Genomic DNA, 17002 nt, shown 5'->3' with positions numbered 1-17002 from the left:
CCGGCTTGCTTTTAAAAACTATGCGTGCTGCTAGTCAAACATTTACAGCTGTTCTGATAACAGTTTGCCTACTTATGGGAGAGAGGAACCTCTGACTATTCATAGATCTTCTCCGGCTGCTGTGGATGGACTCTGTTTCCTTTTCAGTGTTGACATCTGCACTCCACAACAGAAGGTAGAAGCTTTTAGTAGTAGGCAGTGTTCAGCAGATCTGGGCTTAAATTCCATTTGAGTCTTCAGAATTGATGCCACAATAGCAAAGTGTTCTCTGAGTTTATTTCTCTCTCTCTTCCTCTTATTTTCTTGCCTCATAATACCGCACCTTAGAAATTAAGAATAGTTCTGTCACATTTAATTACAAGCTTAACATTTAAAGTGTTCTTAGGCAGAGTTTTAGTCTCAGTTACTATACAGACACAGACAACCCTCAGCTTCACCTTGCTCAGTGTTTGGTATCCATGAGTGTCTAATTTTCTCACTTTAGATTTTATATGTCATGCTGTGCATGCAGACATAGAACCTGACTGTTAGCTCATCTTTGGCTTTTTTTTTTTCCCATTTTTACTAAAACTATATTGGTAAAATTCCCTGCCAAACTTTTATGAACTGGTACATTTTCAGACATGCTTTTTTGATGGAAAACAGTAGCTGAACAAATTTCCTAGCAGTTTACAGTTTGTGGTCTTTGGGAACAGGGTAATTTCTACCTCACAGTTGTTTCAAAGGTAAAATGAGAATATACGAAGTGTAGCTCGGTGCCTTTGACAGTAAGTGCTGTTGGGTTTTTGTTTGAAGAACTGGTCCTAAGTACTCTATCTTGTCCCCTGGACAGGAGCATGGACGGACAGTTGTGTGCTCTGGCTGGTCATACCTAGGGTTGTTCATGCTGTCCAGCTCAGGGTTCAACAGGATCAGAAGGCCCATAATGGCATCAGAGTCTCCCATCCGGCAGTTGGCTGGACCGGCGTCCTTACATGGCACTTGCAGAGGAAAGGAAACCTGAAGACCTTGGAAACCAGGCCTTTATACCACAGGCAGAGCCAGTCACGTCCCCAGACACAGATCATGCAGGGGTGTCTGTGAGCCCCTGCACCCACATGAGACCTGGGGAACCTGGCTCCTGGCTTAAGAGGAGCTCAGCTCTGGCCCTTGCTGCCATTTGGGGAGTGAACTAGTGAGTGGAGGATCTGTGTTTGTGTCTCTCTTTCTGTAACTCTTTCAAAAATTTTTTTTTAAGTTACAATAAAGATCAAATATAGAAATTCTTATTTTTTTTTAAAAGATTTATTTATTGGAAAGTCAGATATACACAGAGGAGGAGAGACAGTGAGGAAGATCTTCCGACTGATACACAGAGGAGAGACAGGAAGATCTTCCGACTGATGATTCACTCCCCAAGTGAGCGCAACGGCCAATGCTATGCCGATCCAGAGCCAGGAGCCAGGAGCTTCTTCCGGGTCTCCCTCACAGGTGCAGGGTCCCAAGGCTTTGGGCCATCCTCGACTGCTTTCCCAGGTCACAAGCAGGGAGCTGGATGGGAAGTGGAGCTGCCGGGATTAAAACCAGTGTCCATATGGGATTCTGCCGCGTTCAAGGTGAGGACTTTAGCCGCTAGGCCACGCCACCAGGCCCCAAAATAGAAATTCTTAATTTGGGGTCTGTATATTGACTTGTTTTCTGAGAAAGTAAACAGCTTTTCTCAGCTTCAAGGACTTTCTGAAACAAGTGCTTTGTTGAAAATATAGTCATTAAATTGGCAGGGTTTTCACACTCTGGATCTTCCTGCGCCTTCAGTTCAGCCACACTTCACTTGCCTTGCTGCCCAGCTCATGTCCCTTTCTTGTCATCTTTCAAATGCCATTGTTTCAGTAGCTCTCAGCATTTGCTCTTTCATTCTTTAGAATCTGTGTGAAGGTTCCAAAGCTTACATAGACATCATGTGATCACATTTTAAAAGGTGGATCTCAGCCTCAGAACCATTTAAACAAATCACTGTTAGTTTCATTTGCCTTAAAATATGTGATGCATATTTAAGTTAAAAATCAAAGGAAGCCACCATTTATCAAAGACAGCATGGATTGAAGAATTTAACAAAAATGAATGTAAATCCTAGCGAAGTGAGAAGTCAGATGGCATGGGTCTGTTTTAGGGAACTGCTGCTCCTATACTTCGACAAACTCGGGAAAAGCCATCAGTTTCTACAGGGAAGAAACAGGCTTTGCCATCAAGACGATGGCAAATTCTTCATTAGGCTAAACTTTCCTTTGGAAGCTTCCTGAATTCAGAGCACATGAGACATTTGCAGTATGCACCACCTATGGCAACGACACATTGCCCAGTAATGCCAACACTACAGCAAGCCCGATGTGGAGCCAGTCCCTAGGCAGGCTCCCAGGGATCCCCACCCTTGTATGAATATAATCCTTCCCGACAATCAGAGTTGGCCTCTGTGATAAACGATTTGGCAAAGGTGATGACAGCACATGACTTTCAGGGCTTGAATAGAAAAGACACTGTGGCTTGGCCTGGTTCTCTATTCACTGAGGGAGGCCACAACGCTAGCAACAAGCAGACCAATGAAGGAGCCATGTGGTGACATCTCTTCCCTGTACCCTCAGCCAAGCTTTTCAGACAACCGACTTCCCGACACAATTTAGCTGCAGCCACATGAGAGAACCTGAGTTAGAATCGCCCTGCTGAACTGCTCTTACACCTCTGAAACACAGACACTGCAAGACACATAACACTGTATGAGCTAAAAAATGACACAAAGGCCACATAGTTTCTGTTTATGTGAAATGTCTGTAGTAGGCAAATCTAAAGAAGTAGAAAGTAGATTGCTAGGAGGGCCTGGATTGAGAGTGAATGGGGAGTGTGAACAGGTGTTAAGACTTCTTTAGGCAAAAATGTTCTAAAATTAGGTAGTGATAATGAGTAATAATCCTGTGAATACACACACAGAGAAAAAAAAAACCCTAGACAAACAAAAAAACCCCCCACAGATTGTATATTTTAAAGGTTGAATTCTATGATATGTTACCGTGAATTATAACTGAAAGTGTGTCTGATAAGTGAGAGAAAGATGGGTGGATTGGGAATGCAACAGTGGTTGTTAAGTTGAAAGGAGTTAGCTGAGTCCTTCAGTGAAATCCCGAAAAACCTTGACAAAACTGTTAGTGTGATGGTGTTTGAGGAGCCAGCAGGTGTGGATTTAAGTAAGAAAAATCTTACTGGAATTTGGAGAAAAGGGCATACCTGTTACACAGTGGCTGGAAGTTTGAGCAATAGCAATGTCTGCAGGAACACAGTAAAACAAAAAGGGTGAGTGGTCAGAGGGGGATTTCCATACTCTGTGCCGGCTGCTCCTCCTAGATTCTTCTGGTTCTTTTTATCAATATGCAAGAGAGAAAAACTGAGAAAAAGATTATTAAACAGTAATAAATAATTGGTGGTTTAACAGTTTTTTCAGGCTCTTAAGATGGCAAATGATCCTAAAATTATGTCAAGGCAAAAATGAAGTCCAGGGTACTTCCAGAAAAACATGCTAAAGGCAACAATAACAGTTTGAGTGTAGAAATGCTTTTATCACAACTTCACAAAAGATACCAAACGGCAGCCTAGAAAACCACTTAGACAATAGGACTTACCAGTTTAAGTGTTTTTTAGCAGAATCCCAAGTTAAGGAGAAACATACTTGGAAGGGTTTTTTGGTTGTGGTTATTGTCTGTTGGCATGCATTAAAGTAAGATGTCAGGGTACTAAAAAATACTTTTAAAAAAGTACATTAGCAAAAACACAAATTTGACTAAAAGGAGAGAACATAGATGTTTGAACCCCTAACTTTTACAAATCGAAAACAGACTCAGAAAATCCCTCAGCGTGATCCCATGCTTCCTTGCCTGACCACAGGAATGTACAGGGCAGAGCCACGTGGCCGGAGGGCACGGCCGAAGGCCAGCATTGTGCCCAAGCTCAGAGTACTCAGCTGGGGCTGCCAACAAACTCCCAGGCAGACACCAGAACTGTTACAGATGCTTGTATGTCCTCCATCCCTGCACTGCTGGAGGAAGGGTCTGGAGCATCTGTCCCGCATCTTGTAGTACTATGTATTGCACATGTGAGTCAGTAACTAGTTCCTAGAGCTTCAGATCAGGGGGACCCTCACCTGAGTAGTCCCTAAAGAACTACCAACTATAATCAAGTAACCTCTCTCATGCTTGCGGGGGTGAACCGTTTTCTGCCAATGGCCATTCATACATTTATAACATCATTTGCAAGCCATATAAAATAGTAAAAAACTTGCCTACTATAGATTTACCAAATTTGTGAGTCCAGTCTGCAGTTACTTTGGTTACCAGACCAAATCACTTCACAGGCCTTATGCAGCCCGTGAGATGGATATTCCACACTCCTGAAAAACACTGGGCTTTGAGCTAATGCTGCAAGGGATGAAACTTTGGAAGACCTGGAAGGATATATGTGAGGAGACATGAACAACTAGGACCAGAAGTCAGACAATGGTAGCCAATGCCATTGCTAACTGGGACCTCCAAAGATTTCCTTCTGATATTCATGCTCTGTGATACCCCTCTAATGTCTTTTATCAGGTTATGTACAACTTATGGAACATGTCAAGCATGATAGCAAAGTGACTTGTGAGGCTGGCTTATACAAGATAGTGACTTCTGCATGGCAGTTACACTCTCTTACTCAGGGGAATGCCAACTGCAGTGACATTAAGACATGTGAGCAGTCCTCCATGTGAGTGAACCACCTTGAAACCCTGCAGACAGAACTAGGGAGTCCTTTGGATGACTGCAACACCCTTTCTGCAACCTGATTAGGCTGCAGTAGGCCTACTCCACTAGAGTCCTATGATGGGGGTGTATGCTGAAAAATGCACCGGGCTAGCCTGTCGCTGTGTGCACATCATCCGGTGTGCTTATGCACCAAGACGGACGGCTATGACATCACAGGGCAGCAAGACTTCAGAGGAGCACTGTGGAATATACACTCATTGGCCAAAGCATTGCCAGGTGCCATGTGACTGCACAGGACCCCTCAATTCAGAAGCCTCTGAAACTGAGATGACAAATTTTATTTTTTTTAATCTACAAATACTATGTAATGAGGAACATGTATTTTGTCATAATCTTATTCTTATTGACGCATTAAAATATATGGAGATTCTTGTTGAATGAGACTTCTCTATGTTACACAGAGTACGTATTTTTACCAGAATATTTTATTTCTATAATACTTTTTTCCAAAAGTTAAAAACAATATAGTTACTTCCCTGAGTGTAAAGAATTAATTCTACAGTAAAAAGATGGTTACAAAAGTAAGCAATTAGAGGTACATAATTCTGTGCATTCAATTATATATTCTATTACAAATTTATTCTTTAAAAATCTCAAGTACTTTGGAACTTTTATGTTTCCAAAAAGAAAAAAAATGTTTAAAAAGCCCCAAATAGCTCATTTCTTAAAATACTGTTCTCAATCTGATCGGTCTTTATCAAATTCCAGGGCAATCTTTAAAGCAGTACCGTTGAGACCAACAGACTGCATGTTACATATGATGGAGACAACTACTCCCCTGGGGGGCACCTTGCCGGCCATCTCCTCTGCATCCAGCTCTTCAGGGAGCACCAGCAGGACACTGCTGGCACCCACGGCGCCCCCTGTGTGCGAGGCGTAGTGCCGCTGCTTCCTACAAGAACCGTAGGTCTGCTTCTTTTCCACAACACCCCACGCCATGGCATATTTACCCTCTCTGTCCCAGGACATCTCCGTGTTAGGGACTGGCGTCCACATCATGACCATAGTTTCCGGTTTGAGATATCCAGGTAGAAGGTTTTTCTGTGAATTCTTAAACTGCCCGACTTGGTAGCCATAGAGCATCGCATTCCCAAACTTCAGAAGGTCACCTACTGTTGACAGAAATCCACCACCAGCCCACTTATAGGAGTTATCCACATACGGTGTGTTGACAAGACGTTTCTTTTTATTGTAAACATAAAATCTAAAATGAAATAAGAATGGTCATTAAAATTTTAATAGTATATTAATGAAGCTACATATTATAGAAAAATGCATACAATTCAGACTGTATTTCAAAGTAGTGATTATATATTCTCTGAAACTATGAACTAAGCACTAATTTTTATTATGATCTTTTTTTAAAGGTTTATTTTTATTGCAAAGTCAGATATATACAGAGAGGAGGAGAGAGAGAGAGGAAGATCTTCCGTCCAATGATTCACTCTCCAAGTGAGCGCAACAGCCGATGCTATGCCAATCCGAAGCCAGGACCCAGGAACTTCCTCCAGGTCTCCCACGTGGGTACAGGATCCCTCAACTGCTTTCCCAGGCCACAAGCAGGGAGCTGGATGGGAAGTGGACCTGCTGGGATTAGAACTGGCACCCATATGGGATGCTGGTGTGTTCAAGGTGAGGACTTTAACTGTTAGGCCATGGCGCCATGCCCTATAATCTGGTTCTTAATGACACACATATAACTGATTAGTTTAATTATCTTGTGAATTAAAGCATAGAACATGGTTTTGGCTTGTCTGTGACTCACGTATCAAACTCTTAATACCTATAAAAATGCATTAGTAAAAAAAATGCATTAATATTATGGGGTTGACACCATGGTGTAGTAGGTTAAGCCCCTGTGTGCAGTGCTGGATCCTTTATGGGTACCAGTTCATATCCCAGCTGATCCACTTCTGATCCAGCTCCTTGCTAATGCATCTGGGAAAGCAGAAAAAGATGGCCTAATTTCTTGAACTCAGGTACCCATGAGGAAGACCCAGAGGAAACTCCAGGCTGTGGATCTGCCCAGCTCTAGCCATTGCAACCATTTGGGGAGTGAGGTAGCAGATGACAGAGCGCACGCTCTCCTCCTCTCTCTGTAAAATCTGCCTTTCAAGTGAAGATGAGTAAACCTTTAAAAAATGTAGTCATACTATACAATGCCTTGTGTTAGCATATGGGCAAATTCTTCTCCACTGGTAGATATTCTTAGTTCTCGGGCTTAACATTCAATAACATACCCAAAGCGAATTTTGTCACTGAAAGTTCACTGTGATGTTTAGGAATAAGGTTAACAATTTTTAAGATTACAATTCTCGAATAAAAATAGCATATAAACACCAAGTATAATAAAGGGATACCCTATTGTGGTATAGTGGGAGAAGCTGAAGTTAGTTTGAAGTTAGAACCCCAACTTTTACCCATGCTGATTTCATTTGAAAAACATATAGTGGTAATATCTACCAAGCATTGCTCTATAGATTTTGGAAATACAAACTCATTTATCTTCTTACAGTATCAGGAGACAGATACTGTTACATGTCTCTTCCAGCAGAATGGCAGTGCTCCCAGGTGTGACACATATTGCTGTGCTCTGGGCCCGCCCCCAATGCCAACGCGGAGGTGAGGACCTGGGCACTAATGAGAATGCTGCTGCACTGTCAGCTCACAAAACTCCAGCAAAGAAGCTCATTCCAGGTAAAGCAGAGAATCAGAGTGAGTGGGAGACTGGTGGTAAGGCACTCAGCAGCCAGGGCTGGACCAGCTGAAACCAGGAGTCAGGCATCCCATCCAGGTCTCTGCTGTGGGTTGCAGGGATCCAAGTACTTGATCCATCCTCTTTCCCAGGTTGTACTGCTACGAAGATGGATTGGAAATGCAGAAGTTGGGACTTCAATAAGTACTCCGATATGGAAATGGAGTATTTTTTTAAAGATTTATTTATTTTTATTGTAAAGTCAGATATATATATGTATATATATATATATATATATGTATATATATATCGAGAGAGAGAGAGAGAGAAACAGAAAGGAAGCTCTTCCATCAGCTGATTCACTCCCCAAGCAGCCTCAATGACCAGAGCTGAGCCAATCTGAAGCTAGGAGCCCAGATCCTCTTCCAGGTCTCCCACATGGGTGCAGGGTCCCAAGGCTTTGGGCCGTCCTCGACTGCTTTCCCAGGCCACAAGCAGGGAGCTGGATGGGAAGTGGGGCCGCCGAGATTAGAACCAGTGCCCATGTGGCTACTGGGCTGGGCCCGGACTGTGAGCATTTCAAGCAGCGGTTTAACCCACATGCTAAAACATCTACCTCCTGTAAGTTCCTTTTAACAGTAAGGTATTTCAAATCACTTATATTAAGATTGGAAACTAAGGCTTCCTTATTCATTCCTCCTTTAAATATGGCAAATATGAAAAATTCTATACTTTAATCTAGAATTATACATTTTAAATGGGTACATTTTGACTTTGATCTTGGTTCATCTGAGGATGAATTGCTAACTTCATGAAAGTAATTTTGTTCAGTTCAAAGATAAACCTTAATTATTCTATTTCTCTGCTGAAAATAGAATACAGACACAACTTTTTGAGTAAGTTGTTTGGCATCTGTGTAACTGAGTAGCTAATGTAATGATGCCAAAAGACAGACAGGCTCTCCCTATTTAAGAATGTTTAGATTAGTCATGAGAATAATGCAGGGGGACAGCTGGAATTAGTGTTTTAGTGTAGTGGGTTTAGCCACTGGGGATGCCCACATCCCAGATCAGAGTGCCACCTGGGGTCCTGGCTCCTCTGCTTCCAGGTCAGCTCTGTCAATGCACCTGGGAAGGCAACAGATGAAAGTGCACAAGTGTTTGATTCCTTCACCACATGGGAGACCTGGCTGGCTTTCCCTAACACTGGCTTTGCCCTGAGCCAGCTCCGCGTATGGGCGGCATTAGGGCACTGAAGCAGCCGATGGAGGGTCTCTATCCACCCCCTCACCTGTCGCTCTGCCTTTCAAGTAAATAAAATCTTCAATAATTTTATTTATATTCTATTGTTCCAAGATGTTTAAAAACAAATAGAATTTACAGTGGATATTGTAAGAACCCATCTTACTTTAACAGCAACTTTTGCACCAAACACACTAGTAGAGTTTGTCAACAAGGCACTGAAAAAGAGCTCAATAAAAGAAATGCTAATTTTTCAGGACATTCTGGGTTATAAGTAGAAGGTATCTATACTTCAGAGCACAGAGCACATTCACTTCAATCGGTGTTGATCAATCCAATTACAGAATTAGAGACTTCTGTTCAAAATATTATGCCCAAGATAGACACTAAGAACAACCATAACAACAAACTAATGAATTAGTAAGGATTCCCTTATCAACAAACCAGGTATCTTTCAGTGGCAAGAATTCTTAATTTACACCTTGCGGATCTCTGCTTAAAGATATAGTTGACTTGTCTATATGGGCATATTTGCTACAAAGAATCAATACAGTTATTTGCCTACATGGAATCATGTTCCTGCAGAGAAAATGCAGGTTTTATCCAGGACAACAATGTACTCAGCTTTCAAAACAAACTTCTTTTCTTCCTCTACAGCCTCCAGGCTAAGGAAATTTTGCCCTGTTTTAAGATAGAATTCTAGGGACAGATTTTTAAAAGGTGACAAACACCACATGGCTCTGTTTTAAACACACAAAGATACACATAGATTTTTTTTAAAAAGATAAATATTTTACTTTTGGGATAAAATAAATCCAAAGGCCAGGGTCAGGATATTATAAACTTATCTGTGGTTATGTCCAAGAAGTCAGTAGACTAAATAATAACACTAAACACATTTTGGTGGCCGGAAGAGTGGTTCAGCAGCTAATCCTCCCCTGTCAGCACCAGCATCCCACACGGACGCTGATTCCTGTTCCAGCTGCTGCACTTCCGGTCCAGCTCCACATATTGCCTAGGAAAGCAGCGGAGGACCCAAGGCCTTGGCCCTCCAACACCGGTGTGAGAGATGAGACTAAGGCTCCTGACTCCTGGTCAGCTGAGCTCTGCTTGTTGTGACCATTTGGGATTAAACCAAGAGATGAAAGACATCTCTTTCTATCTCTCCCTCACTCTTTGTAACTCTGCCTTTCTAATAAATAAAATAAATCTTTTATGCTTTTGATTGAAAATGTACACAGAAGTAAGTAACCTAATATCCATTTATCCTTACAGTTTTCTTTTAATATGTAATTACTATTTGATTCAATTTTTAAAAAAGATTTATTTATTTTTATTGGAAAGGCAGATTTATAGAGAAAAGGAAAGACAGAAAGATCTTCTATCCCCAAGTAGCTGCAACGACCAGAGCTGAGCTGATCTGAAGCCAGGAGGCAGGAACTTCCTCCAGGTCTCCCAGACGGGTGCAGGGTCCCAAAGCTTTGGGCCATCCTCAACTGCTTTCCCAGGCCACAGGCAGGGAACTGGATGGGAAGTGCAGCAGCTGGACATGAACCAACGCTCCAACGCTATAATTACTATTTTAAAAGATACCAAATTATGACAGTGATAGATTTAAACTCATTGACTAAGAATTCATGGGTGCAGAGCAGTACGAATAAATAAATGCCTAAGGAAAGTACTTTCTTATATAACAGAATGCCAACTAACAAATACTGAGTGAATGACAGAAGTAGGAAAGCACCATTTGGTGACCGATACTGAGATAAGTGATTCTGTCACGAATCATCAGTTGATGCTAAAGCTAGTAACAGGTTTCATGAGGAACACGATTTTTGCAGATTAAGTCTGAAAATATCTCACCAAAAAATACTGGTAATTTCAAAGGGGAAAATAGGAACTTTACAGGGAGAAATCTGACAAACCTCAACAAAGCAGGGAGCTGTATGGGAAGTAGAGCTGCCGGGATTAGAACCAGTACCCATATGGGATCCTGGCATGTTCAAGGTGAGGACTTTAGCCACTAACCCACGCCGCCAGACCCTGTTGCTAATTTTCAAATTGGTACTAATTTTGAATTGTTGTTAATGTAAGTAAATTATTTCAAAGTAAACATTAACATAAACAAAGAGGTAAAAACAAAGAATTCATTAAAACAGAAGAAAACAGAGCTTAGGGCCCAGCACAATAGCATAGCGGATAAAGTTCTCACTATGCACATGCCAGGATCCCATATGGGCACTGGTTCTAATCCCAGCCACTCCACTTCCCATCCAGCTCCCTGCTTGTGGCCTGGGAAAGCAGTCGAGGACGGTCCAAAGCCTTGGGACCCTGCACCCGTGTGGGAGACCTAGAAGAGCTCCTGGCTTCGGATTGGCTCAGCTCCAGCTGTTGCGGTCACTTGGGGAATGAACCATCGGATGGAAGATCTTCCTCTCTGTCTCTCCTCCTCTATGTATTTCCAATAAAAATAAAATAAATCTTAAAAAAAAAAAACCCAAAAAACAAAAAACAGAGCTTGAAGAGCAGATTCCAGACAACCAGGATAGGACACCTCTGGTTTAATAATTCACCTACATGAAGTATAATGGCTGTCCTTCACCCAAGATTTTTTGACATTTTCAAGAATGTTGCATTTCTCTCACTTTATTGATAGGAAAAAGGCATGTATAAAAGTTCCTAAAGTGAGGTGAGTAAATTTGGAACAGAGAACGGGACAATGTTGGCTTTCCAGGATAACCCAAGTGTTCACAGGTGACACGGCTGAACATGACAGAAGGTATTCATTTACCTTGCTCTGTTGTAAATCACTGGCTCGTTTTCTTCCTGCACAGTCGCCAGCATATCCAAGTCTTGGAATATTTTCTGCATATAGTCTAAATATTTATATCCTGAAGCTCTTTCTACTATGGCTGCCAGCAGTGTATAGCCAAAAGTTGAATATAAAAACTGACTACCTTGAGAGATCATTGCAAGGGGGAGAAAAAAAGAATGTGATTATTCACAATTACATAAAACATTTTCCGACTGAAAATTGGCATGCCCTTAAAACTAGAATTTACTTCAGTATTTAGAAAATTATCATGGCTGACAAATCAACCAAGTGAATTTTCCAATAAGCCTGCTTACTCCATGCCCCTAACATGAGAACATAATAATGACTAGTAAATGTACAATTGCACAGGGCTCTGTTTTTTCACTAGGCAGGAAACTTATTTTGAAAGATAAAATCCATAATCACATTTTCTTGGTCCTTAATAAGTATATTTATATAACATTTATTCACAGTAAATAACTTTTAAAACGACAATCGAAAGTTACTTAAGCCTATGGTAAATTGAAAGATTTATTAAGTGCCTTCAACATTTAAAAACAATGTATTAAAAAAGCTAATTACCATATAATTGCTTTTTGAGAAATAAAAATAAGTTGATCAACATTCAATTATTTAAGGAATGAAGGCACAAAATTAGTTGAGTAGTATAAATTCTAACTAAGCACTATACTATTAGCGACACTTTACCATGTGAACTGTGATCCAGGTTTTTATTTGAAGAACTATTCTTCCATGATTCTCCATGAATATCTTGATTCATAGAATCCTCTCAATGAGGCTAAATCTGAACTTCCTGCCTGGAAGCCAGCCTTGCAAAGAGATGGTAGGCAAAAAGGCAAGCGCTGTATTGCCTTTCATGCAGTTGCAAACCTCTCAGGCTGCACCCAAGATGGTATGATTTTGGTGCGCCTAAAAATGAACTGTTCATTGATGACAACTTTGTTAAGAGAAGGAATTAACCAACACTCACCAGGTTTAAAGAACAAAGGATCGTTTTTAAATAATCTTAGGGATTCAATAGAATTTTCAAATTTTTCTTTCAAATATAATTCGCCTTGTTCGAAATCATTCTTTTTTTTGCCAGGTTTTGAATTCCGGCTTTTGGCTTCAGGGTCTTGCTCTGTTTTAGGTTTTGCAAAATAATTTTTTTCATTATTTTTGTCTCCTTTTTCTTTCAGTTCTCTTTCGTGGTCAGAGATGACTGTATCCTTGATCATCTTCAAGGCTTTGTAAGCTTTTTCTTCTTTCACCTTTTTCATGTCCTTTTCATAATGACGAATTCCACTTAAATGGGAAATCAGTAATCTTGTTGTGACAGAAACCTAATTGTAAAAACACCATAATTCAATTTGCAACAATAAATTGTACCACCAAAGTTAGTAACTTTGAGATAATGTCTTAGTAACAGTTTCCATTTTAAAATGATGCTGGAGAAAGAATCACATATGGATCACATACTTGGCCTCAAGTTTCAGAAAAACACCTATGTGATTACCATCTAGAGTTAGAGTAACCTTATTTATTAACACTAATAAAAACAACCCAGAGAACTCTATGGAGTTATTTTAGCTATCACCTCTGGCATAAACCATTTAAAATGCCATTAATAAAATGAACTGTGAATTTTACTACCTTTTCACCTTCATATTCCTTCTCAGGGAATTCAGGAACATAATGTTGCACTGGAATATCAAGATCCAGTTTCCCGGCTTCCCAGAGTTTGGCAAGAGCAACCATGGTGAGGCTTTTGCTGATGCTGGCGATTCTCATGACCGTCTCTGGCTTGCATGGCACACGGTTCTCAACATCGGCATAACCCAAACCTTTGTGGGGAGTAGAGGAAAACCACTCTCAGCCAGCATGGTCCAACAAGTTTTCAAAAACCAAAGCAATACTCTTCAAACACCCTGTTACGTTTATCTAAAGAAAAAAAATATCCTACTTTTATAATCTACTTAAAAGTGGACATGAAAGGAAGTAGAATGTTAGCAGCACTAACAATAGCAAGCTCAACTTAACCTTGTAACTAAACTGAAATCCTACCCGGCATGCAACAGCATTTTTCCATCTGATTCAAATACTAATTCTTCTCAGCTTATCTAAACAATATGGCTTAACAGATTTTTAAAGAAATTACATTCTTTAAAGAAAATGATTTTGTTCTTTTTCATATTATATTCTACTGAATTCCTTAAAATAGCTTCTTGCCCCCATACAAAATCAACATAAAAAGTCTTTAAAATGAAATCTTGCTAACCATAAACCTAATTCAGTTGCAAACCAGAAGCAAGACCAATCTAAAGCTCCTTCTAGAACAAAGGTTGGGTCTAGTTTCCATCTTCTACAGAGACTGAACAGATGGAAATCCAAGAGATATAACGAACTGATGTCTGACCAGAAAGATGAGCGCAAGGGGATGGATGCTCGGTCAAGTGGTGAAGCGCCCATCTGGGAGAGCCTGGATTCAAGAGCTGCCTCCAGTGCACGAGGGCTCCAGTTGCTGCCCCAAGGGAAGAGGCCTGATGAAGTCCCCAGCTCCCAATGCAGCCTCTACCCACCCACTGTGCTCACTCAGAGTGAATGCAGAGGCGCTCACTTTGTCTTCCTCTCAAATAAACAAATAGATATTTTTAAGAAAGCATAATGAATGTTTTTAAATGTTTTGTATAAATATATAAATGTACATTATGGTGTATACTTCTATAAAGACAAAACCCTCACCATAAATGGACACAATTTTTGATTCTCAGAAATAAAATAGAGTGACTTATTAGGATAGTCCTGATAACTTACTTGGGGGAGAATCACTTTTCCTTAAGTTGAAAAGGCCTTATGCTGTCATCAACTTCTAAAAGTGCTGCTTTCATTTCAAAATTATGTATTTATTAAAAAGGCAGAAAGGCACAGATTGATTGCCCATCTCCTGGAAGCTAGACCTGCTAGCCTAACCCAGGTTGCCTAAGTGGGTGGCAAGGACCAAATGGCTGGAGCCGTGACCTGCTGCCTTGTAGAGTGGGAAGCAGCATCAAGATAGAGCAAGCAGTCACTCCTGGAACTCCAGTACTAGGACAGGGGATGCGGGAGTGCCAGGCAAGGTCTTACCCATCATGCCAGATGACTCCTGCAAAAATATGCTATTTGCAAATGTCTGAAATGTCATTTCCTCAGTTGGATGCCTAAAAACTTGGCTTGACCAACTGGCCCAATGTGTGCAATGGAGAAGTCAGCATCATAACATGAACATAAATCCTTCTAGCAAAGCTTTAGTTTTTGTTTCAAAAATAGTTAACACCTATGCCAAGTGAAAAAGGGTAGCCTGCAAGCTCAGTAAGTAGATATTCCCAGCACCTAGTACAGTGGCTTTGGCTGAATGGGGGACTCCATAGGTGACTGACCTTGGAAAATGCAGAAATCTGTCCATAAGCACTACTTAAGAATATGCAGTCAACGGACTGCTTTATACACAATCTTTTGGTCAATAAATTCGAAAAGGAAGCAAAAAAGAAGGGTTAGAAGCAGTAATCTTTAAGATGTTGTCATCTTAAGTCTTGCTGCGATTAAAACAAAAACACAATCCTAATCTTTATTCTGTTCGACATGTTTTTTCTGACATTCGTGTCACTTTATATAAAAACCAAACAGCAAGTATGTTATAGAATTCACTCCCCACAGGTAAAACGTTAACTACTTAATTCACCAAATGGCATCATACAAAGTCACGAAATAAAGCACTTTTCTGAGCCCACCTTCTGACCAGACTTCTTTTCCATCTACAGAAACTCCAATCACTATGCCCGGTGCGCCCACCTCATCCTAAGGCAAGGAGAAAAGAACCAAGTTCAAAAAGGTTGGAGGACTCTTGTGCCCCGCCCCCTGGCACTCTCATTGGAGGCCTCTCTAGGCCCCGCCCGCCCCGGAGAGGGTCCCGCCTACCCACCCCAGTAGAGGACCCCGCCCACCTCGGAGAGGGTCCCGCCCCCTGGAAAGGGCCCCGCCCACCCCGGAGATGACCCCCGCCCACCCTGGAGAGGGGCCCGCCCCCTGGAGAGGGTCCTGCCCATCCGGAGAGGGTCCCGCCCCCAGCAGCGGCCTTGCCCACCGCAGTAGAGGACCCCGCCCCCAGCAGCGGTCCCGCCCACCCCGGAGAGGGTCCCGCCCCCAGCAGAGGCCCCGCCCACCCGTTCGGCCTTGCGGGAAGGCTCACCGCGAGGGGCGCGCCCGGTCTAACCACTGAGGGAGGCGAGGCGGTCCCCCAGGCAGGCCGTGACCTCCGCCCCGACTTGGGCAACCCCCAAGAGCGAGTGGCTGTGGGCAGGCGGGGAGGAAACGGGAAGTCCTCGGAAGCCGAAGCTGGCATCCTACCGCCCCCGCTAACCCCCACCCCAGGGGAGGACCACCACTCTGGGGTGAGCCCGGTCCCCGGGCCCCTCACCTTGATCCTGTGCAGCAGATCCCGGCTGCTCTCAATGGCTCTGGCGAAGCACCGGGGAGGGGTCGGCGCCGGCGTCTGCGGAGCCCAGGGGGAGAGGGGCTGCTCCTGCGGGGCGTCGGCCTGAGGCGACGCGTCGGGGTCCGGGGCCTCGGGGGGCTGCGCGGGGCCCGCGCCCCTCAGCCCGCCCGCCAGCTTCGCCCCGAGCGCCAGCCCCAGCCCCAGCCCCAGGCCGCCGGCCCAGCCGGGGCCCAGCGGGGGCAGCCCGGCCCGCCGGTGGGCCTGCCGCCGCCCGGAGCTCCAGGCTCGGCCCCCGAGGGTCGCTGCTGACAGGAGCCGGTACATGGAGTCGGGGCGCAGGAGCGGCCGCCTCAGCAGCTCGCGCAGGCCGAGCGGGCGGCGCCGCGGGCGGGGCGGGGACACGCGCAGGCCCCGCGGTCGACAGCCAATGGCGCGGAGCCCCAGCCCGCCTTCTGCCCGCCTCCTTTCCCATCTTTGTCTTCTTCCTACTTCTCGCCTCACACTGTCACCTCCTCCGAGAAGCTTTCCCTAATCCGCGTCCCGACACCGTGCTCACCCACACCACCTCGCCACCGAGACAACACCTGACACTGTGTCAGGAACTCAGCACCTGGAAAGGAGCAGATTGTGATGAACAAGAAATCAAAACTCAAATTACCACAAAATGTGAAATGAATAGAAATTTTGCCAGTGAAGACTCAGGAAAACCTTAACGATGCCCTCTTCTGAAGTTGGAAGTACAGATTTGGTTGACTATATCTCAGCTCAGAAATTTGTTAGGGTTTATTTTTGTAGGCTAAATTTCTGTACCTACTATAATTATTCTTATTATCTCAAGATTTCTGGGCCCCAACGTAGCTCTAAGACTTGACTCAGAGGCCAGTGTCAGTGTTGTGCAAAGCATTTTAAACTCTCTTTGCCACACTAGCTTTGACTGTCAGAGTACCAGTTGAGTTCTGG

General features: G+C 43.1%; 1 protein-coding gene across 2 annotated transcripts; it reads right to left on the bottom strand.

Moving 5' to 3' along the window:
• Positions 1-5227: 5227 nt before the first annotated feature.
• Positions 5228-16366, bottom strand: LACTB (lactamase beta). Of its 2 annotated transcripts, none has more exons than XM_040969030.1 (6): positions 16025-16366; positions 15339-15405; positions 13225-13415; positions 12563-12914; positions 11548-11713; positions 5228-6024 (listed from the first exon to the last, which is right to left on the bottom strand). In XM_040969030.1, the coding sequence occupies exons 1-6, from the start codon at positions 16364-16366 to the stop codon at positions 5499-5501; spliced, it is 1644 nt and encodes a 547-aa protein (XP_040824964.1). In that variant the 3' UTR covers positions 5228-5498. The 2 variants fall into 2 exon arrangements, 1 of the variants encoding a protein (XP_040824964.1); XR_005882585.1 differs by having other exon boundaries at positions 5827-6024; positions 11548-11709.
• Between the last annotated feature and the right edge of the window lie 636 nt (positions 16367-17002).

Source organism: Ochotona curzoniae, unplaced genomic scaffold (assembly GCF_017591425.1).
Source record: "Ochotona curzoniae isolate NIBS_2020 unplaced genomic scaffold, NIBS_Ocur_1.0 scaffold_4701, whole genome shotgun sequence".
NCBI classification, from domain to species: domain Eukaryota; kingdom Metazoa; phylum Chordata; class Mammalia; order Lagomorpha; family Ochotonidae; genus Ochotona; species Ochotona curzoniae.
Note: the sequence above shows the minus strand (reverse complement) of the source record. Positions and strands in the feature narration are given on the sequence as shown.

Bases quoted from the DNA above. Each gene is read 5' to 3' on its own strand.
- LACTB (XM_040969030.1), bottom strand. From the start codon at position 16,366: ATGTACCGGCTCCTGTCAGCAGCGACCCTCGGGGGCCGAGCCTGGAGC. The intron at 13,416-15,338 runs GTGGGCTCAGAA...CTCCCCACAAAG, and splicing joins AAAAGAAGTCTGGTCAGAAG to GTTTGGGTTATGCCGATGTT. The intron at 12,915-13,224 runs GTAGTAAAATTC...TTTTACAATTAG, and splicing joins AGGAATATGAAGGTGAAAAG to GTTTCTGTCACAACAAGATT.